Here is a 21,080-nt window from a genome sequence, read left to right as displayed (position 1 = left end):
TCTGTGATTTTGCTTTTTTATTATTGATCAGTAACAAAATACAAACTAGACAATGATAGTACATAAATTTTATATTTTAAAATATAGAGAATAATTATATTATATTTTTCTATACAATATAAAAATAAGAGAAACCAATCATTTTCGTATTATTTATATATTGGAATCAATAAACCAGACCAAATCAGATAACAAATTGTTAAAATATTACATTTATTATATGATATGCAATTTAATAAAAAAAAACGATCGTGTTCAAAATAAAATAAAATAAAAGTAATAACGTCACTGATTTTTGCATATTCATTGCCCAAAGCGGAAGTTTCATTGTGATGTCACGTCTACGTATTCCACGTCACGGAAGTCACAGCGATGATGAACCATTATCTAAAGCCGAGCTGAGAACTTGGGGTTATTGGTGTCGTAATGTTGCAGTACTCTACAGGGGACAGACTCAGGACTGTCTTGGTCTAAAAGAGAGCCGAAACCTCTCGAAAGCGGAGGCGCTGAGTCGCTGGGCGAGCCTGCTGTTTTGCAGGCTATAGCTCGCTAGTTTAGCATCCAGCTGCCTTGACGACGAGCTGAGTAACTGATCTCGAGACAGCCATCGAGGCAGCTCGCGGTTATTTCATTTTACTGTCGCCTTGTATTGCGTAGCCATGGCAACTCGGCGACTGACCGATGCCTTCTTATTAATGCGGAACAATGCAATCCAAAACCGGCAGATTTTGGCTGAGCAAGTGAGTACATACGACCCCCGTCGTACTCTGAATACACGTAGCAATGCTGCGGTGAGTCTAATGTTCATTGTCTGAATTGATTGTTTTCGCGTGTGTGTGATTCTACACTAGCTAGACGACAGCTAGCTAGTGGTGTTTGTTGATGTCAGTCGGCCCAGTCGGTTGTCCAACAAACCTCTGACGTTACTGTTTTGTTTGCCGTGTGAGGAGTTGGCAGGTCTGTGCGAACCGGCTAGCTGTTCATCAAACTCTTCTCATACAGTCGCATTTTAATGTACTTCACATGGAATGGCAATGAAATTACTACGATACAAGTTTGATGTTCGTGCTAGTTTGGCCAACGTTTAGATCATTGATTTAGCAGTGCGGGACGTTTTGACCCTAAAATATGACGGGCCCCTTTCTGAAATATGAAGGCAGCTGTATATTTTCGTTCATGAAGATCCATTTGTACTGTAAAATTAAAGAAGGCATATTATACTATAACAAAAGTTCTTTGGCTTTTTTGTCAATGTGGCCAAAATAAGTAATGAAAATATAAGCTATAATGATTTTAGTTATGGAAATAATAGCTGTTCGATGTATGAACTTGAAGAGAAACATTTACATATTTTTGTATTTGTGATTTATTTCAAATATGAATATCAGAATAATATAACACAGAGGATAAGTAGTGATTCATCCAGGATAAATAATAACTTTAGGTCTTTAGAAAACAAAATGAAACCATAATGTCAAAATCAGTATACACTACTGTTCAAGGGGGGTTGTTTTTTTTTAATTATTATTATTTTTTTTAATTATTATGTTAACCAAGGAGGCATTTATTTGAATTGGAAAAAATACAGTAAAAAATGAATATTGTGGAATACTACTTGGATTTAAAATAACTGCTTTTTTTTACTTCAATGTCATCAGATCCTCCAGATACTATATTTTTTTTCTTTTAAAATTTTTTCATTTGCTGATTTGCTGCTCCAACAACATGTCTTAATATTACCTGAATGTCTGATTTTGCAGGATTCTTTGATGAATGCAGAGTTCAAAAGAACAACATTTATTTGAAATAGAAATATTTTGTAAAACTTTACTATCACATTTCATCTGTTAAATGTTTCCTTGCTTAATAAAATTATTCATTTATTTTTCAGAAATTGTATTTTACCCTAGACCTTGAACAGTAGTGTAGGTTAGCTTTTTTCCTGAATTATGATCATGCAAAAATAGTTTAAATTAAATATTTATAAATTAAGGATATTTTGGCTTGGTTAACAAGGTTTATGGAGAAAAGATGTATGAAGTTCCAAATTATAATGGAATTTTTAAATCATAATTTATGCCTTTTATGTATTACTTTTCATTAAATGCCTCTAAGCTGTTGTAATACCTTATTTTTATGCATTTAGAAACATAATAATGTAGTGTGGTGCTTTATCGCAAAATTTTCCTAAAATATTTGTGTGAGACTCTTTGATTCTCTACATACTTTTGCTCTAGTTATGTTTTTACGTTTTAAAACGAGACTCCAGACGAAGACAGTGTGTTTTGTCTCCCAATCTTCCATAGATCTTTCCTACAGATAAGCTATGCATCACATTTTTTGTTCTCTTTGATGCTGGTGGTTACTAGCACGGATGTCATTCTGATCCTATATCAATCATATATCATGCCTGCTTGTGTTTGGTCTGGTGTAGTGACTCCATTCTTTACCATCTGCTTGCATGTTTTATGTTTTTCCCTGCATGTACTTGTGGTCTAGCTAAGCACTTCTTGCTCTGCCTTGCAAAATCCTGACAGGATCTTCTGCTGTGCATTGCTCAGATCTGAAGTAATCATGCCAGTGTGCTGCTTTGGGTTAAAAATAGGATTCTTCATCTAGCTTAATCTTTAATTGCATTTTATAAATTCAGTGACATCGCAAAGTGCTTTGTTTTTCCAAACTAAAAATCTTATTTAGTGAATGTATGAATCAGTAGCACAGTCATGCATTAGGATTAAGATGTTGGAGTTACTGGGCTGGAATGGACAAATCTTAGGTACCTTGCAACATAATGCCAAAAAACATATGCACATGTATATTTTGCATATATATGAATTAATCTTCAGTTGAGAACACTTTGCATTTATTGGTTTTTGTTCCTGATTTGTCCAGTTCTGTCCATGTCCTGCTGTCAGTCTTTTTGATGCTGATCTCTGCTTTTTGTCTTGGGCTCTTCTGCTCTCACTCCTCGTGATCCTCCCCTTCTCTTCTATCTCTCCTCTAATTGGATGGGACATCGCTGGGCTCTTCTTATCACATTAGGAGTTTGATGAGGTAACCTTGATGTTTTAGCATCCCTTTACTAAGCCCCGTCCCTTTGGTTACTGTTGCTAGCTCACATGTGCTTTAAAGAATGTCTCTCTGGAATTGATTAATGTTAATTTACAACCAATTAAAACAGTTATGTCTCTTTATTTAGGAATGAGTGCAAAACGTATTTTTAGTCACAGCATGGACTTTTTCCTGATTTGACAGTGTGTATCCTTTCTTCCTGATTTACAGTTTTAAGTGACCCAACAGCATTCTATAGATTTTTTTTTCTGTACAATTGCTTTCAAAAACATAAAAAACACACCTTCCATAGACTTGCATTAAAATAGAGCTTGTCTGATAAAATGATGGAACAATAGAAGGATAATGTAGGGTTGGTCACTGCCATTTTTAAGGTGGGGCTTAGTAAAAGATCAGTTTCTGCAAAATTTGAACACTGTTGTTTTTTACACTGATTGCTAATTTTTCATTAAATATTTTGTCCAATAATTCTTTCAGCTACCAATAATAATCTCTCATAAAGATACATTTGCTATATTTGAATTCGTTTCACATATTTCTCAATAAAAATGATATTTGCCCTCAATTCTTTCTCTGTCTGCTAGTTGGCAGATGACCGTATGGCCCTGGTGTCGGGCATCAGTTTGGATCCAGAGGCTGCTATCGGTGTCACGAAGAGACTCCCGCCTAAATGGGTGGAGGGCGTGGATGAGGTAATTATTAGATCTTTGTTTTAAGTGATCTGTGACATTTAAAGGAATGTTCCAGTTGCAAAACAGGTTAAGCTCTACTGGCAGCATCTGTGGCATGCTATGAATAACCAGAGGAACCATTTAGACTCGCCCCTTAGTGTGTTAAAAAAATAACAGTAACATATTTACAATATTAAAAAAGTTATTCAAAGGTGACATTTAATGAAGTGAACAAGACATTTATTATATTACAGATGATTTCTGCTTCAAACTAATGTTTGTTTGTTTTTGTTTTTTATCAAAGAATCCTGAAAAAATGTGTAGGAACATGTTTCTTGAGAAGCAAATCAGCATATTAGTATAATTTCTTATTAGTATAAATATTAGTATAAGTTATTATCAGTTATTTAAAATTGTCATTTATTTTTCAATATTTTTTTTCACAATATATATTTTTTATTTACTGTAAGTGCAGACTTACTGAACATAAAATACTTTTTTCCCAAAATATAAAAAATTCTTACTAACTTCAAATGTTGGTGAATATTAATTATTGCTTGCATAAAAAAGTGGTCATAAACTATTTTATGTTTAATGTTTATCCACAGTATTTGTTTTGAACCTAAATATAGATATTTGACATTGGCTATATAGTCTTTGCTCAAATAAGACTTCTATCCATAGTCAACAGAGTGAACAGTGATGTCCTTGTTCCCACAGATTCAGTATGAAATCACACGTATTCGTCAGAAGATGAAGGAACTGGCCAGTCTGCATGACAAACACATGAACCGGCCCACGCTGGATGACAGCAGTGAAGAGGAGCACGCCATCGAGATCACTACACAGGAAATAACACAGGTATATAACACACGCAGAAATCCTGTTTTATTACAGTCCCATCTGTTTTAACTAAAGAGGTTGAAGTGGACGGACAGAAAAACTACAGCAATTAATCTAGAGCACACATCATAAAACGGAACAATTTGTTGTGAGCCTGCATATGTGTGTGTAGATGTTTCACAGGTGCCAGCGGGCCGTGACGGGGCTCCAGACTCAGAGCCGTCATTGTACAGAGCAAGAAAACAGGCTGCTGACCAATGTGGTCTCCTCACTGGCCCAGAGCCTTCAAGAACTGTCCCTCAACTTCAGACACACACAGTCAAGCTACCTGAAACGTAAGTGTATGCAAACACAAGATTTATGTTAATCAACATAAGAACAGTAGCTTGTACCTCATGCGGTGTATTTTTGACACTTTTTTGATACATCTTACTTTTGTTTATAGGCATGAAAAACCGAGAAGAAAGATCCAAGCACTTTTTTGACTCTGGTCCTCTTGTGGAGGAAGATGAAGATATTGCGCTATATGACAGAGTGAGACTGTTTTACAAATACTCATGTTTTTAGTATATATATATATATATATATATATATATATATATATATATATATATATATATATATATATATATATATATAGTACATACATGTCTCCATATTGGTAACTGTATGTGACCCTGGACCACAAAACCAGCCTTAAGTGTACATTTTTCGAAATTGAGATTTAAAATCTGAAAATCTGGAATCTGAGAAAATCTAAATACTGAGGAAATCGCCTTTAAAGTTGTCTTAATTAATTCTTAACAATGCATATTACTAAACAGAAATTAAGTTTTGATATATTTTTACGGTAGGAAATTTACAGAATATCTTAATAGAACATGATCTTTACTTAATATCCTAATGATTTTTGGTATAAAAAAAATCGATCATTTTGACCCATATACAATGTTTTTTTGGCTATTGTAAAAAATATACCCGAGTGAAATAGGACTGGTTTCAACCAATCGCTGTTGCTTTAAATTACTGACATTGTTGGAAGCACATTAGAGATAAACCGTTGAGTTTTACCGTTTTTGAATTCATTCAGCCGATTTCCAGGTATGGCGGTAGCACTTTTAGCTGTAGCTTAGCATAGATCCTTTAATCTGATTAGACCATTAGCATCCAGCTCAAAAATGACCAAAGAGTTTGCCGTACCATGGGTGCAGTGATATTCCCTAATATCACTGTGCCTGCTGCATCCATGGTACGGCAGCTGTAGGATGTATTTACTGGATATATGTATTTACAGATGTATTTAGGATAAAATACATGTCAAAGTATAGACCCTAAATATAAAACGACCGCTTTTTTTCAGATTAATTTCCAGGAAGGGCATTGTCTTATATTCGGGTCAATACGGTAATAGCATTTTATTTTCAGTACATGGTTGACAACTGACTCTCTGACTCTTTCAGGGGTTTACAGAGGATCAACTAGTGCTGGTTCAGGAAAACACTGTGCTGGTCGAAGAGCGAGAGAGAGAAATTCGACAAATTGTTCAGTCCATCTCTGACCTTAATGAGATATTTCGAGATCTTGCTGGAATGGTTGTTGAACAGGTCAGTGTGCTTTTTAATGGGAAATATACAGTTGCAATCAAAATTATTCAACCTCTCAGAGACTGCAGTACTTTACAAATACAAGCTTTTCTGAAGATGCAGGATAAAATAAAAATTGCATGTATAACAGTTCACTGGCATATTAAAAGCGAGATTGTCAATATATAATGAAATATTTTTGAGTTATAAGATTTTTTTATAATACTGCTATGTCATAGTTATTCAAGATCTATTCAACATTGCTGTTTTTAAATCACTTATTTGCAGTCAGTCTCAAAACACAATTAAGCCTTTAGAAACTCTATTAAAAACAGAATTAGCTTGAGCTGTTACACATACAGTTAGCCTGTGCATGTGTTGAAGTTGAGTAGCAAAAATGTCAACAGAGATCTCACAAAAGCTAAAGAGAATAAATATTGTGTTACTTTAGAAAGGCTAAGGCTATATGTTGAAAGTTCCTAGAGACACAGCTCTCAGCCTTATTTCTTTGCTTAAAGTGTGTTTTACCAGAAAAGCTTTGAGGGTGTTGAAGAAAAAGCACAATATTATAAAATGTTTAATCGGAGCAACTGAGAAAAACCTGCAGTGTACAGCCAAAGACTTGCAAGATGACCCGATGAAAGTAGGAAAACCATTTCAATGCAGTGTGTAAGAAGAACACTAGACAAGTATGGCCTTCACGTTGAGACATCGTGCAGAATACCACTCTTGATCAAGAAGAACAAAAGGCCAATTTGTACTTGATGAAATTCATATGTGTAGACCTGTGAAGCTCTGGAGGAATGTTTTATGGAGTGATGTGACCAAACTGGACCCATTGATCAGCGGTATGTGTGCTGCAAAATAGGCAAAGCTCATAAGCAGAAGAACACCATCTCCATCATCAAACTTGGAGGTGGATCAGTCCTGTTATGGGGTTTCTTTACTGTAGAAGGAAGTGGAAATCATGACTGTATGAAGGACATAATGGATTAATTGAAGTATCAGGCCATGTTGACAAGAATTGCGATGACTTTGGTGCAAAGACTGAAGCTGATGATCAATGGACTTTCCTGCAGGACAGTCATCCCAAAAGTACAGTACACATCCAAATCTACTACTGCTTGGTTCAGAGATCAATCATAGAATGTTCTTGAGTGATCTGTTGAGTCTCCAGGCTTAATTCTCATTGTGAATATCTGGTTGAATTTGAAGAAAGCAGTGGCAATGTGAAAACCAAAGATTATCAGTGATCTGGAAGCCTTTTCATGCGAGGAATGGGCCAAGACTGAAGTAGAGAGGTGACAGAAGCTTCTAAACACTTACAGACAGCGTTTATTGGTTATTTTAAAGAATAAAAGATTCTGCACAAAGGGGGTTGAATAATTTTGAACATGAATGTTTAGAGCCAATTAGAATTTTATCATGATTCATCAATGTTCCCTTCTCAGAATCACTTAAAAGTCTATTAACAAACTTTCTCCAATACTTTACTGATGCCTTTGTTGAACTGAATTCATAAAATGTTGTTCTCCGCAGCAGTATGTCTTGCAGGTCAAGGGGGTTGAATAATTTTGATTGCAAATGAAAAAATTGATAGCTTGAATGCACTGTAAGTCGCTTTGGATAAAAGCGTCTGCTAAAAAAAGGCATAATATGTGTATACACACACACACACACACACACACACACACACACACAGCAGGTCCTGTCCTAAAAACTGTACTATTTCAGATTCTTCATGTGTAATTTTATTTAAACTGATTTATTTTAAATTATATAGGAATTAAAAATTCAAAATGAATAATAAAACAAGGATTATAAATAAATTAGGTTCCTACACAAAATGAATATTATGCTTTGAGGCAGTTGCATAAATATGCAAAATATGCATTGTTAATGTCAATGTAAATTGAATGCAGGGCACAGTCCTCGACAGAATTGACTTCAATGTGGAGCAAGCTTGTGTCAAAACAGATGAGGGGCTGCAGCAGCTGCAGAAGGTGAGGCTCTTATCAAGCCTGATGATGTGTTCAGCAACATGTCAAGGGTTGTAACTGATTACATTTACTTTGACAGTCATTTATGGTGTAATATAAATGTACGTACAATATCCACATGATACTTTAAAAATAATATCACATAATAGAGATGGAATGCACACTCAACTTTTCTCTTTCCTTTCTTAGGCTGAACAGTACCAGAAGAAAAACCGCAAGATGCTGGTCATTTTAATTCTCTTTGTCATAGTTGTTGTTCTAATACTTGTTCTGTTCGGGACAAAGTTTAGGTGAATCATTCCATGTCCTCTAGGAGGGATCTACCTGTATGTATGAGAGAAATTGATGTGTGCTTGAGTGGGTATGCATGCTAACTTTCAACACCATTGTTCGAGTGTGGAAAATTTGGAAGGTGCTTGCTTTTTAAAATGCTACACAACAAAGTAAAACAAATAAGGACGCCCCTTCTGGTCCCCGAGCGCAGTGTCTGGAGATGTTCATGTTTAATTCTGTAGTGAAGAGGCAGTTTTAGTACTTGGGTTTCTTTAAGAGGCCCATTTGTCTTTTTTTCCCACACAGTAATCAGGAGCGTGGATGCAGTATGCATACCATGCTCATCTCAACTGCGCTTGTCATCTCATTTGAAGAGTAAACAGGAGGATAAAAGATGTTATCCTTGAAAGATGATCATATCAGCTTGGGTGAACTAAAAAAAGAAAAGAATGTAAAAAAGAATGTAAAAAGAATTTCCAGAACATATTTCATCCCAAAATTTGAAGTTGACCTAAAAGCCTTGTTAATATTTTTCTTCTTTTTTTTTTTTTTTCAAATCTCATTACAGTTATGCAGAATTAAATTATTTTAAATCAAAAAGCACAGTTGCAGTATTACAGTATTTGTTTACTGTATAACAGTGGGACATATCTAATGGGAATCACCATCACAGACTTGGGTGGGGGGGGGCTTAATGGTTGTAAAAAATAATAATAATAATTTCATGATGCATATATTTTGAATATTGGGTTCAATATCACCTGAATGTTTTCAAAGATTCACCCACGTTCTTGGGTTTAATCAACATCAGTTGTGAGCATCTTCAGTGCTTTTGAATCAGACCTTGCTTGCAGGTTAGGATGTGTTTGCTCAATGCAAACCCAAGATGACATCATAAACTCGTGTTTTCCTGTAATTTAATCTGAAAATGTTCGTGTGTGTGTGTGTGTGTGTGTGTGTGTGAGAGAGAGAGAGTGTATATCATTGGGATTATGACATTAGTTCCTCTGCCCACGCCAGCAGAGGTGTTTTATGCACCATCATGTGTTTGTCTTCGTTTTAATGGCAGTGTTGTCATTACATCAGTATCATTTCAGTCAGTGATTTATTCAGTGTAAAGCAGGAGTGAGTCATCAAGATTTTTGCTTTACTCTGTTCTTTGCCTTAAATTGTGAACATTTGTGTGCTGAACTTGGATGTTTTTAAAGCTTTTTCTGTCCATGTTTCATTGGCTGGTGTTGTCACTACCGTATCGTTCAGTCTGACCTTTGAACTTAAACTGAACTTTGACCTTCAGTCTCAGACTGAAGTTCAGTTGGGTCTGCTGACTGTAAAACTACTGTTCCCTGCACAAGATGAAATTATTTATTTAAGATGCAAATATGTGTACAGAGTTAATGGAGTTCTATTGGTAGTCCAGAGTCTTTTTTTTCCCGTTGTATATTGTAACGATTTACTTTTTTCTGTCCTTTCAAAAATCAATTCCTGTTGGCTTTTGTGAAGGTTAATTGTATCACTACTGTATGATGGGGTTAAATCATGAAGTCGACTGTGTTATTTTATAAATACAGAGACCGTTTATTCTTATGTAATTTTAGAAGGTTTGAAAAAAGTATAACTGCACATTCAAGACTTAAATCCATTTCAAGTGATTTACTCCCTGGTTTTGGCTTGAAACCCAGTGAATATAATATTTTTCAGCCTTTATGGTACTATTGTATGCTATCTAAACCTTCTGTAAACGCTGAACATGTTTTTAAAGAAATTAAAACATATATATATATATATATATATATATATATATAAGTTATGAAAAATGTATGTAGTACTGTGTCAGGACTTTAAGCTCAACTGAAACAATAACTCTAACTAAATCTCACTATTTTCTGCTTAACCCTATAAAGCTGACTGTATATATGTATTTCTAAAGCCTCTAAATTACCAGCATGGTCAAAACTTTACTAAAAATCCTGTTGTACACCATCTAAAACATGCCTGTGTAATCAACTCTCACTGATTTACATTACAAGCTATTGTAATTTCATTTTACATTTTGGCCATGTAAATAACATCAGCTGAACACAGTTGCATATTTTTGCTTAGTTCAGGGCTCTCACATCATACTGAGCCATAAATGTCTGGTATATATCAAACATGACACAGAGAGGAAAAAAAACATATTTCGTCTAAACGTTCAATAAAATTTTATTTTTTATTTTTTTCGGACTATGGTTTCAAGGGTTAAACTGTATTTGGTCATAATTAAATAGGTGTTAATGCCACTTACTATGTGATAAAACGTGATGTGATGCTTTGATACTGAATTATTACCATATTCAGATACCACTGCAACTCCAAGATACTTCAAGTAATGTTATTATTAAAGTAATACTCTCTGCCGTTTTATAAGCCATTCCTCGTTCGAAAACCTGAAGTAAACTATCTAGATTTAAATAAATAAATAGCGCGGTCAGCACAAGGGCTCGCGAGACGGGCAGGAGAAGCGGAAGGTCAAAGTGCATCTTCCCTCATTCTGAAGAGACTCGTTCTCGCGGAAGATGGCGAACGTTCTGCTGGAGTTCAAGGCGTCTGCAGCGGACTCAGAGCCGCAGAACCGACCGGTCCTCATCGTCGGCCAGCTCGCTTACCTGCAACAGATCAACTGGACCCAGGTGAAAGGAAAACTGCAGCCGGTGGTCACCAAAGAGGTAAGTAATGTTAAATGAAAAGTAACTGAGCTTGTAAACACATATTGAGGTTAGCTTACCGGCTAAAGTTAAAGAGCAATCTGCCGCTTCGGACTGGTGTGTAACAGACCGCTAAATCTGCACTTAAGGAAACCTCAAGATAACAAAAAATTAGTTAACGATATATATTATTGTAATTCTAATCTAGACGAACCGTTACAAATTTCAATAAAACGACACTTTTCACAGTCATCATTTCTTTTCTCTAACAAAAAGTAAAATGTTATTCTTTTAGATATCATAACATTATGGCATTTTGGACGTAGGTTACCTTTTGTAAGATTTTTTAAGTCGGCCATATCATGTTTTTTGGTTAAAGAAAACACTTAGTCAAGTAAAAATGTATCATCAGATTTCCTTTATAGACTTAGCTGTTATTGCATTTATGATCAGCATGTTATTTTACCTAATAATGTATATTAGGTTTCAGGTACACTGGCAAACAATAGAGCATGGTAGTATAATTTTATTAGCATTTTCGTTTATGTGTGCTGTGTCTTTTTTTGCTTTCAGATATGGCAGGCAGCATTGGCCTCTCTGAATCCCAACCCTACAGATAGCTGTCCGCTGTATTTGAGTTTTGCAGCCGTGGGGGCCCTTCCTTCACGAGTCAGTCGTCACAACAGCCCATCATCTGCACACTTCCTCACCCGCCTCGTCCGAACCTGCCTGCCCGCCGGCAACAACCGATGCATAGTGGTCAGTCTCATTTCACACTTCATTATTAATATGCTTAAAACTCTTATTTTATGCAAATTGACCACAAAACTATATCAGCAGTTTCAGACTGCATTGGTCTCAGTAGTTTATCTTCATTTCCCTTTTCTCTTGCTCATAATTTCCATATGACACATACAATCTCTGGATCTCTGTCACTCTCATATAAATATCAGGGTTTTTTTTTTAAATCGTATCTGGCTATTTTTTTTATCTTCTTTTTTTTTTTATAAAGACAGATTTTTGATTGTAACTGTAATTCATATGTTGTTATGTATTTAAATGATTTCTAAAGGAACAGGACAGGCTGCTGAAAATTCAGCATTCCCATCAAATTAATAAATGGCTTTTTAAAAGATATTTGAATAGAAATCCTTTATTTAAAATTGTAATAATAAGTCTTGTTTTTAAAATCATATTATTTATCCATATATATATATATATATATATATATATATATATATATATATATATATATACACACAGATATACACAGATATATATACATTTATCATTTAAGGAAAATGTAAAGTGAATATATATATATATATATATATATATATATATATATATATATATATATATATATATATATATATATATATATATATAAATATATATATAAATAAATTGTGTAATTTCATGACTTACAGGTCTGTCTTACAGAAATTAATTTCATGGCTCAGTAAAAAAAAAAAAAAAAAAGTTTCTAGGACTGCTATTTACGATGGAATGAAATGGTGAACATTAAAATACAGCCACAACACTTTAAATGTAAAAATTATATAAATGTGTAGTTTTTTTGTATTCTATTTCTATTTATTTGATTAAGCTCAACTTGAACCATTCCTTCACATTTGACATCAGCTAAAATTGTGGGTTTGTTTGGTTTTCCAGATGGTGTGTGAGCGCTCTGATGTGTTTGCATCAGCATGTGCCATTGCCCGAGCTTTCCCGCTCTTCACCCGCCGTTCAGCTTCTTCTCGCAGGACAGAGAAGAAGCACGTCACTGTGGAATTTGTGACTGTGGGTCAGGACAATGGCCCACTTGAGGTCTCCACACTAGAGGTAAAGCATTAAAGTGTTCAGAGTTACCTTCCTGTTGCTCAGATCAAATTACTAAATCATTTGTGATTATGCATTTATATTACATCCATTTGAATGTGCAAGTGGTTGTTTCCAGTGTCTTGCCAGCGCAGCGGATGGAGTTCGTCTGGCTGCTCGAATTGTGGACACTCCATGCAGTGAAATGAATACTGATGACTTCCTGGAGGCAAGCATTTCTACACAGAGTTTCTGTGAAACAGTATTATTATATATGTATTTATTAATATTTTGATTTCAGTTTTCATTTTATTGTAAGTTTTATTCTGCATTTTTTCTGTGTTTTTGTCACTTTTATTATATTTTTTGAACCCATTTAAGCTTAACAGAAATCTTTATTTCAGTTTTAGTAATTTTTGTACTTGAATTTATTTTATTTTAGTTTGCACTGCAGGTTTTAAGATTCAGATAGAGATTCCTTTTATGTCATTTTTATGCTCCACATTTAATGAAATTGTGTTACACAAATTCCCCAGTCAATAATCCAGTGCAAAACTGTAAAAGAAATACCTAATAGGAATACTAATGAAGTTAAAGTAGAATAAAAAGGGCAGTGTCTTGAGTGCAAATTATATTTTTAGAAAAGAAGACACCAATGAAATGATGGAGCTGGGCAGTGTGACGTAATTGAAAAAAAATGTTAATATGAGCCTGAAAGGAGAGAGATAAATTGAAAATAACACCTAGATTTTTAACAGTAGATTATGATATAATAAGAGTACCATCTATTTCACAAGAAAAAACATTCCTAATGACTAGTTAAAAAAAAACAAAAAACAGCCAATCTTTTATTTTATGTACACAAACAGAGATTTTGTCAACTTGATTCGATAGAGCGGTCCTGTTTTCAGAGTCATTAGCATATAAATGGTAATTAAAGACGTGTTGGTACAGGTTTTGATGCAGGGGTAGTGTGTAAATAATTAATAGTAGTGGGCCAAGAATGGATCCCTGGGGGACACCTTGCTTCAGATGGGCAGTAGGAAATCGCAAATCCTTTAGTTTTTGTTAACTCCAATAACACTGCTGTGCGAATTGCATGCTGAAATTGGTTTTCCGCTCGTAATACATTGTAATCTTCTGCAGGAAATAAAGGCAGTGGGGAATGAATTAAGTATCACTCCAACTATAATTCGAGGAGAGGAACTGAAACAAAAGGGTTTTGGAGGTAATCCGAAGTTTTTTTCTTTTAAAACGTCAGCAGATTGCAACATTCTCTGATCCGTTATGAAAAAGATGGGCTTGCATTTTCATCACAAGATGATTTCAGAACTGCTTGGTGCTTCTTCTTTCAGATGAAGTTTTTCTGGCATGTAAAGACAAATCATGCATGCTGTTTTAAGCTTGAAATGAATGCGTTTTGTTTTGCATGACACCAGATGACTGTTATCTCTGTGCATATGTTCATGTGTGCAAAATCACTTACTCTCTAGGTATCTATGGAGTTGGTAAAGCTGCCCAGCATCCTCCTGCATTGGCTGTGCTCAGCCACACTCCCTCAGGAGCTACACAGACCATCGCCTGGGTGGGCAAAGGCATTGTGTATGACACCGGTGGTCTCAGCATCAAGGGCAAAGTAAATACTGCGCCTTACTGTCTGCCTAGTGCATTAAAAGATGGACAGAGTGTTCAGTAATAGTGTTTTGTTTTTTTTGTATATTTGCATTTTTTTTTTTTCCCTGGTCTTAATATTAAATTAAATCTTATGCAATGTTGTTGGCTGCTGCTAGAGGCACATAAATGACACCCTTCACCTTAAAACACCACATTTGACAGCTTATTTGTTATTTGTACAATTTATTTTTCTCCCCTTTATAGACCACAATGCCAGGAATGAAGAGAGACTGTGGAGGAGCCGCAGCCATTTTAGGAGCTTTTAAAGCTGCTGTTAAACAGGTACTGATTCTTTTGATATAACAGATCACTGACTGCTAAACTTATCTACATTAAAGGTCCTAACCCCGGTCTCAGGTGGTCTGATCACAAGTGGGCAGCCAAGACGGCTTGCACTTTACACTTGGTATTAATGTGTCTGCAGTCACCATTTATTATTTTGTTTATGAGAGGGTGTCTCATTTCACATCTAAGTGTGTGTGTGTGATGTTAGTATACCAAATGTGTTCAGTGAAGACTTGTATACACTAGTGCTCAAAAGTTTGGGGTCGGATTTTGCTTTTTAATGAAATATCTTTTAGTGCTATCCAATGCTGCATTTATTTGATAAAAAAACAATTTTGAGTAGTTTGCAATTTAAAATATGTATTTTCTATTATATATATTTTTAAATAACTTATTCCTTTGATCAAAACTTATTCCATTCTCAACATCATTACTCTTGTGTGTTCATATTATCCTTCAGAAATCATATTTGTATTTTTTTTATTTTAATGCATGTAGGAAGTTTGACATTGCCTTCTGTTGCATGTCTCAGGGCTTTAAGGACAATCTTCATGCAGTTTTCTGCCTGGCTGAGAACTCCGTGGGACCTACAGCCACTCGACCAGATGATATACACACTCTCTACTCTGGAAAGTAAGTTTTGGCATCCCAGTGAAAACATCTTCCATGTGTCCTAACCAGCGATGCAGTTGCATGTAACTGATGTGTATTTCTGTGGTTCTTCAGAACTGTGGAGATAAACAACACGGATGCTGAAGGGAGGCTGGTGCTCTCTGATGGTGTTGTATATGCGAACAAAGATCTCTCTGCAGACATCATACTGGACATGGCCACGCTGACCGGTGCTCAGGTGCGTTGATGTTGACACATTCTTGTGTGAGGATCTTCTGAATGCACTTGATTGCTCCTCTTATTAGTAAAAAGGTGATAATTCTAGATTCAGTTTCAGTGCAGTCATTCCATCTTTTTTGTGTACAAGTCTTTACAGATTTTGAGTGAGAACAAGATATTGTATACTGATATATTCGAGGAAGGATTTCTGGGCCAGATTTCATTTCAAGCGAAGCATAAAAAGAGAATCCAGTGTCAGATGATATCACGAGGAATTGGCGAAATTCCAGAACCAAACCAGTTCCCTGTTAATCGGCAAACCCGTATCGCTGTTTTTTACTGCTTTATGGCTGTTGCACTTTGAATTTTGGCAAAACCCAGTTATATTTATATCCTGAGTGGCCACTCAATCCATTGGGGGGGGGGGGGGGGGGGGGTTCATGCATTTTAGTCAGAAGTGCTGACTAAATAAGATATTTATTTTACAAATAATGTTCTTCTGAACTTTCTATTCAAAGAATCCTTACAAAAGAATTCTTAACGGTTTTCACCCAACTTTTAAACAGCTCTGTTGTTTTTATCATTGATAATAATAAGGGATGTTTCTTGAGCAGTATATTAGAATGATTTCTGAAGGATCATGTGACAATGAAGACTGGAGGAATGATGCTGAAAATTCAGCTTTGTCATCACAAGAATAAATGATGTTTTAAAATATATATATTTTTTAAATCTTAATAATATAATTGTTTTTAAATCCAGTTCCCAGTCAATAAAATGATGTCCCATACTACTCAAACATCCCATGTCTTGTGTTTTCTGTTTGCCGCTACAGGGAATCTCCACGGGGAAGTATCACGCTGCGGTGATGACCAACAGTGAGCAGTGGGAAGCCGCTTGTGTGAGAGCGGGCCGCAGCAGCGGAGACCTGGCACATCCTCTGGTCTACTGCCCTGAGCTTCACTTCAGTGAATTCACCTCCGCTGTGGCTGACATGAAGAACTCTGTGGCGGTGAGGAAACGGGGAAGAGATGGGTGTGAAGTGAAAGGGGAGCCTTTTTTTTTCCCCACAAATGTTCACTATAGTGATGGAAGTTACCGGAATGGTGCACCATATAGTTCATAATAATTGTTTACCGTTAGGACATAAGGGACTTTTTAGCTTTTATCTTGTTTTTTTGTTTCATTTTGTTTTGCTTTTTACTTTTTTGTCTTTTACATTCGTTTTTTATTTTTTTTAGTTTTTACTTTTGTATTTTTATTCTTTTTTTTTTTTTTTCATTTTATTAAAAAAATACATTAACTTTTTATTTTATTTTACCCTTTATTTTAATTAAGTTATTACTTCGTTTTATTTGATCCTTTCTTTTATTTGTTGGTTTTATCTTACTTTTTATAAATGTCTTACTCTATACTTTTTATGTTGAATATTTTATTTATTTTACTTGTTTTATTGTAACTTTTATCTATTTTATTGCTGTGTGAATTGGAATTTTCAGACACACTTTGAAAATCAACTTAAGACACATTTCAATTATTTTGAATACTAATTTGATTTGAGTCAACATTGGTGCATATTTTGTTTGACTGCAGGACCGTGAGAATGCACAGAGCTCCTGTGCTGGCCTCTTCATTGGCTCTCATCTGGGTTTTGATTGGCCAGGCATTTGGGTACATGTGGACATCGCTTCACCAGTCCACGCTGTGAGTATAGGCTATAGTAAAATGAACTGAAATTATGCATGTTAACCCAAGAACCTTTTATAATTCAGTGTGGATTGTGCACAGGGGGAGCGAGCCACTGGTTTCGGTGTGGCTATGCTCTTGGCTCTGTTCGGCCAGGCATCTGAGGATGCTTTGCTCAACTCTGTGTCCCCTTTGGGTGCCGCCACAGCCAAAACTGCCTCTGAAGACCAGATGGAGAGAGACTGCAAGAGGAGAAGACTTGTCTAAGATGATTTCCAACTGTTCTTGATCTTCAAAACTATTAAATATCAGTCACGCCTTGTACATGTTCTTTCACAAAGGTTGTATCCATTAGACACACACACCCCTTGCTTTACCCTGTCCTGTACTGACCACCTCAGATAACCTCCCTCAGTAAAGCTTTTACACATAGTAATGAATTTAATGAAAAGTGCAACAATGTCTCGATGTTTCGTAATGTACATGTGAATATCTTTCAGTTTGGCATAGGGAATGTTGCAGGAACAGCAAGGGGCTTGAATTATCTGTCAGCAAATACTGCACTGGGGTCTTCAACATCTTTTCAATCAGAAAGTGATTAAAATGCAATCATTTGATTTTCATTTTGAACGTAAATGATGACACGATACCGATGTTAGTGATGATTTTGACTCTAAATGTGTGCTGGCGATATTAAATTTGATGCCAATTTTGTAAGTGTGGCAAATGAAGAAAATGGAAATGTGAATGACAAAAAACAAGTAAATAGTCAAAAAAAAAAAGCATTTGTTCAAATTTATTTTCTCTGCTATATGTCTGCAAATACTCAAAATCTACAGATTGTGACATCATCAACATTTCAATGCAAAGGGCAATAACATCACAATCAATTTCTCACCACCAATTAAACTTTAAAATTAACATTAAAACAGTTTCTCTGTAATCATTAGAGATTATTTGGAAATATGTAATCCATTCGTTTTCCCCAGTAAACATTAATCTTAAGGTTTAATCTAAAAACAAAATAGAAAATGAACGTTAAATTATATATTTACATTTAGTAATTTAGCAGAATTTAATAAAGGTATGTGTATATAAATATAAATTTGAATTGACATTTTAATGACAATTATAGATAGGTGTGTGTGTGTACATAAGTATTAACTGTTTTATTTTATTTTAAGTATTTAGACATCCTGGTAATCTTTGTTAGACTTTAGTCTTCATACTGATTTTATCTGAAGTCATGAATAATACAGTAATGGGAAGTTATTAATTTCTATGATTAGAGTCAGTCATTAAATTTTCTTTTTCTGACTTGGGAACTGAATAGAAAGCCATAATCCGGGGGTGAATAAAACTCGGATTCTTCCACAGGTTCCACTTTAACAGGAAGCTCATCTTCAGACTTGATCTCAGTCTTCTGAGGAACATCTTCCATCTTTACAATGACGTTCTTGTGAATTGTAATCTGCATGGGTGGCAGTGCAATTAAGCTCTTAATAATGTCCTTTGGTGATGCAGTGGGATTGACTGTGAGCGCCGACCTTATGACCTCGTCTTCAATCTTCGCCTTCATAACATTTCCTGTTTCTGGTTTAATATCCAGGTGACCACTAAAGTTCATCACGATGGCAGTGCTTTTGTAATGTGTGTTGCATGAGATACAATATAGAGTTGGGCTTGACAGTGTCACACTCTTCATTTGGTGTTTACGAGGACAAATTAAGACATTTTTAATGTTTGCACCAAGGATATCACATCTGATAGTTTCTGTCAGCACTTGAACAGCAGCCGCTGTACCTTGAGATGGGATGCTGACGATCTGTGTGTCTTTGATAGTTGATGGGGATGTCACTTGAACAGCAGCCGCTGTACCTTGAGATGGGATGCTGACGATCTGTGTGTCTTTGGTAGTTGATGGGGATGTCACTTGAACAGCAGCAGCTGTACCTTGAGATGGGATGCTGACGATCTGTGTATCTATGGTAGTTGATAGGGATGTCTTTCCCCTGATCTCTCTCACAGAGACGTCTGTGATGCTGTACCATTCACCCACAGTCATGCTGTGCTCACGCCAGACTGTTAGCCTCATGCAGTCTGTGGTATCTGCTACAGTATATTCAGTTTTTGGAAGACTCTGTCCATCCCATACAACACCGATTCCCCTGCGCAGCTCCTGGATAATCTTTGCATTGATGTTCACCTGTGCAATATACAGAAAACATACAGATGCAGGGGGCTCGGTGACCTGACACTTGGCTTGGTTATTAAAAGAAAAAAAACATTAAAATGACAAAAATTACTTGAATACACCCCTCCATTTTTTTTCTTAATTTAATTTCTTATTTTACTCAAGTTTTTTTTTTTTTTGGGGGGGGGGGGGGGGGGGGGGGGTTAAAAATATCCGGATATTGTAAAAATAATAATTAAATTAAAGAAAATTAAATGATGGTAAATACAAAAACATTTTTTACAATCTTTTATAATTGTGTCTTTAAATAATCAGTAAAGTGGTTCGGAATTGATTATATTTATAAATGGAAAACACGAGTAACAAAAGTAATATAACATGCAGGAATCTATTAATTTATTGTTTATTTGTTTGTGATTCAAATAAAATAGGAAATGATATCCTATAGATAGTTTTATTTTATACTAACTTAGTGAAATATGAATTTATTTTAATTATTTTAATACAGGTGGTTTGACAACATCATGTGAGATGTACTGTAGGTTTCATCGTCCTGTAATTTGTTTCTTTTATAAAACTGCCAGATAGCATTTTGTGAAAGTATTTATTATAAACGACCTACCCTCTTTGGTTTTGTATGCAGTTTGAGGAGTTCAGACAATTGCACAGCTTGTGGTCCAGCAGAAAAGCTGCTGTTAAATGCTCCTCCGAGGTCACGGACGCAGGACATTTTCGAGCTGTGGGTGTAGAAGATGTCCATGCTTCTGCTGGACTCCACTGACGACGGTAAAACCACGTCATCTAGTGTAACTAAACTCCTGCGCAAAAGATTTGAGAGTTTAGACACAGAGGTTAACAGGATAACTGTTCGAATAATTCTGCTGTGTTGTGTAGTATAGAATTTATCTTAATAAACCATTTAAAAACTTTAGAAGAATAAGATGCCTTTATATTTGTGAGAGAAGCAAGACTCACCGTGTTTTTTCAGCGTTGTGGAAGTGCATGTGATCTTCAGGTCTGAAGACCACAACTTTACTATTTCCACCTTCATGTTGAAGAACGGCATCAAAATGATTGTCTTTTACGGGGCTCACGTCGCACAGAAAGCCCTTGACCTGTTTCCTTAGTTTTTTGGCTGGACTTTGTTCTGCCATGTCTGATCACATGTATATAGCAGCTGTTAACGTCCTTTTTTCAAGTTAAAGGTGCCATAGAATGCATAGATATAATATTTAAAATTGTTCTCTGATGTCGCCAGAGTGTGTATACGAAGTATTACCTCAAAACACCCCACAGATCATTTTTTGTAGCTTGTTGAAATTGCCACTTTTATGGTATGAGCCAAAACGCTCTGTTTAAGTGTATGTCCCCTTTAAAATGAGAATGAGCTGCTGCTCCCCAACAATCCCCAGCTGCAGAACCGCAGCACTCTTTACGTCACAGCAGTCTCAACAGCAGCG

The 21,080-nt window shown here is 35.6% G+C and overlaps 3 protein-coding genes across 7 annotated transcripts; 2 read left to right on the top strand and 1 right to left on the bottom strand.

The window, feature by feature from the left end:
* The first annotated feature begins 342 nt into the window (after positions 1 to 342).
* LOC113105101 (syntaxin-16-like) lies at positions 343 to 10,819 on the top strand. 4 transcript variants are annotated; one of them, XM_026266221.1, is made up of 9 exons: positions 343 to 740; positions 3,043 to 3,054; positions 3,657 to 3,764; positions 4,464 to 4,604; positions 4,759 to 4,921; positions 5,032 to 5,120; positions 6,047 to 6,190; positions 8,092 to 8,172; positions 8,359 to 10,819. In XM_026266221.1, the coding sequence occupies exons 1-9, from the start codon at positions 660 to 662 to the stop codon at positions 8,461 to 8,463; spliced, it is 924 nt and encodes a 307-aa protein (XP_026122006.1). In that variant the 5' UTR covers positions 343 to 659; the 3' UTR covers positions 8,464 to 10,819. The 4 variants fall into 4 exon arrangements, with proteins under 4 accessions (XP_026122006.1, XP_026122004.1, XP_026122007.1 ...); XM_026266219.1 differs by having other exon boundaries at positions 343 to 791; XM_026266222.1 differs by lacking the exon at positions 3,043 to 3,054.
* A 135-nt stretch (positions 10,820 to 10,954) lies between these two features.
* On the top strand, positions 10,955 to 18,206 carry LOC113105098 (probable aminopeptidase NPEPL1). Its single transcript, XM_026266214.1, has 12 exons — positions 10,955 to 11,150; positions 11,703 to 11,888; positions 12,804 to 12,974; positions 13,090 to 13,179; positions 14,097 to 14,178; positions 14,444 to 14,586; positions 14,829 to 14,906; positions 15,442 to 15,542; positions 15,636 to 15,759; positions 16,576 to 16,752; positions 17,334 to 17,444; positions 17,529 to 18,206. Exons 1-12 carry the CDS (start codon positions 11,001 to 11,003, stop codon positions 17,691 to 17,693), a joined length of 1,578 nt encoding a protein of 525 aa, XP_026121999.1. The 5' UTR covers positions 10,955 to 11,000; the 3' UTR covers positions 17,694 to 18,206.
* On the bottom strand, positions 18,205 to 21,054 carry LOC113105099 (uncharacterized). 2 transcript variants are annotated; one of them, XM_026266216.1, is made up of 4 exons: positions 20,596 to 21,054; positions 20,243 to 20,438; positions 19,402 to 19,632; positions 18,205 to 19,326 (listed from the first exon to the last, which is right to left on the bottom strand). In XM_026266216.1, exons 1-4 carry the CDS (start codon positions 20,772 to 20,774, stop codon positions 18,718 to 18,720), a joined length of 1,215 nt encoding a protein of 404 aa, XP_026122001.1. In that variant the 5' UTR covers positions 20,775 to 21,054; the 3' UTR covers positions 18,205 to 18,717. The 2 variants fall into 2 exon arrangements, with proteins under 2 accessions (XP_026122001.1, XP_026122000.1); XM_026266215.1 differs by having other exon boundaries at positions 18,205 to 19,632; positions 20,596 to 20,776; positions 20,900 to 21,050.
* Positions 21,055 to 21,080: the final 26 nt, after the last annotated feature.

The sequence above is a fragment of the Carassius auratus genome, chromosome 6 (genome assembly GCF_003368295.1).
Source record: "Carassius auratus strain Wakin chromosome 6, ASM336829v1, whole genome shotgun sequence".
Classification (NCBI taxonomy): Eukaryota; Metazoa; Chordata; class Actinopteri; order Cypriniformes; family Cyprinidae; genus Carassius; species Carassius auratus.
This window is presented reverse-complemented; position numbering and strand designations above follow the sequence as displayed.

Bases quoted from the DNA above. Each gene is read 5' to 3' on its own strand.
- LOC113105099 (XM_026266215.1), bottom strand. From the start codon at position 20,774: ATGGCAGAACAAAGTCCAGCCAAAAAACTAAGGAAACAGGTCAAGGGC. The intron at 20,439-20,595 runs GTGAGTCTTGCT...TCTTTTGCGCAG, and splicing joins CACAACGCTGAAAAAACACG to GAGTTTAGTTACACTAGATG. The intron at 19,633-20,242 runs GTAGGTCGTTTA...TATATTGCACAG, and splicing joins TGCATACAAAACCAAAGAGG to GTGAACATCAATGCAAAGAT.
- LOC113105101 (XM_026266219.1), top strand. From the start codon at position 660: ATGGCAACTCGGCGACTGACCGATGCCTTCTTATTAATGCGGAACAAT. The intron at 3,765-4,463 runs GTAATTATTAGA...TTGTTCCCACAG, and splicing joins GGGTGGAGGGCGTGGATGAG to ATTCAGTATGAAATCACACG. The intron at 4,605-4,758 runs GTATATAACACA...ATGTGTGTGTAG, and splicing joins CTACACAGGAAATAACACAG to ATGTTTCACAGGTGCCAGCG.
- LOC113105098 (XM_026266214.1), top strand. From the start codon at position 11,001: ATGGCGAACGTTCTGCTGGAGTTCAAGGCGTCTGCAGCGGACTCAGAG. The intron at 13,180-14,096 runs GCAAGCATTTCT...AATCTTCTGCAG, and splicing joins ATACTGATGACTTCCTGGAG to GAAATAAAGGCAGTGGGGAA. The intron at 15,543-15,635 runs GTAAGTTTTGGC...GTGGTTCTTCAG, and splicing joins CACACTCTCTACTCTGGAAA to AACTGTGGAGATAAACAACA.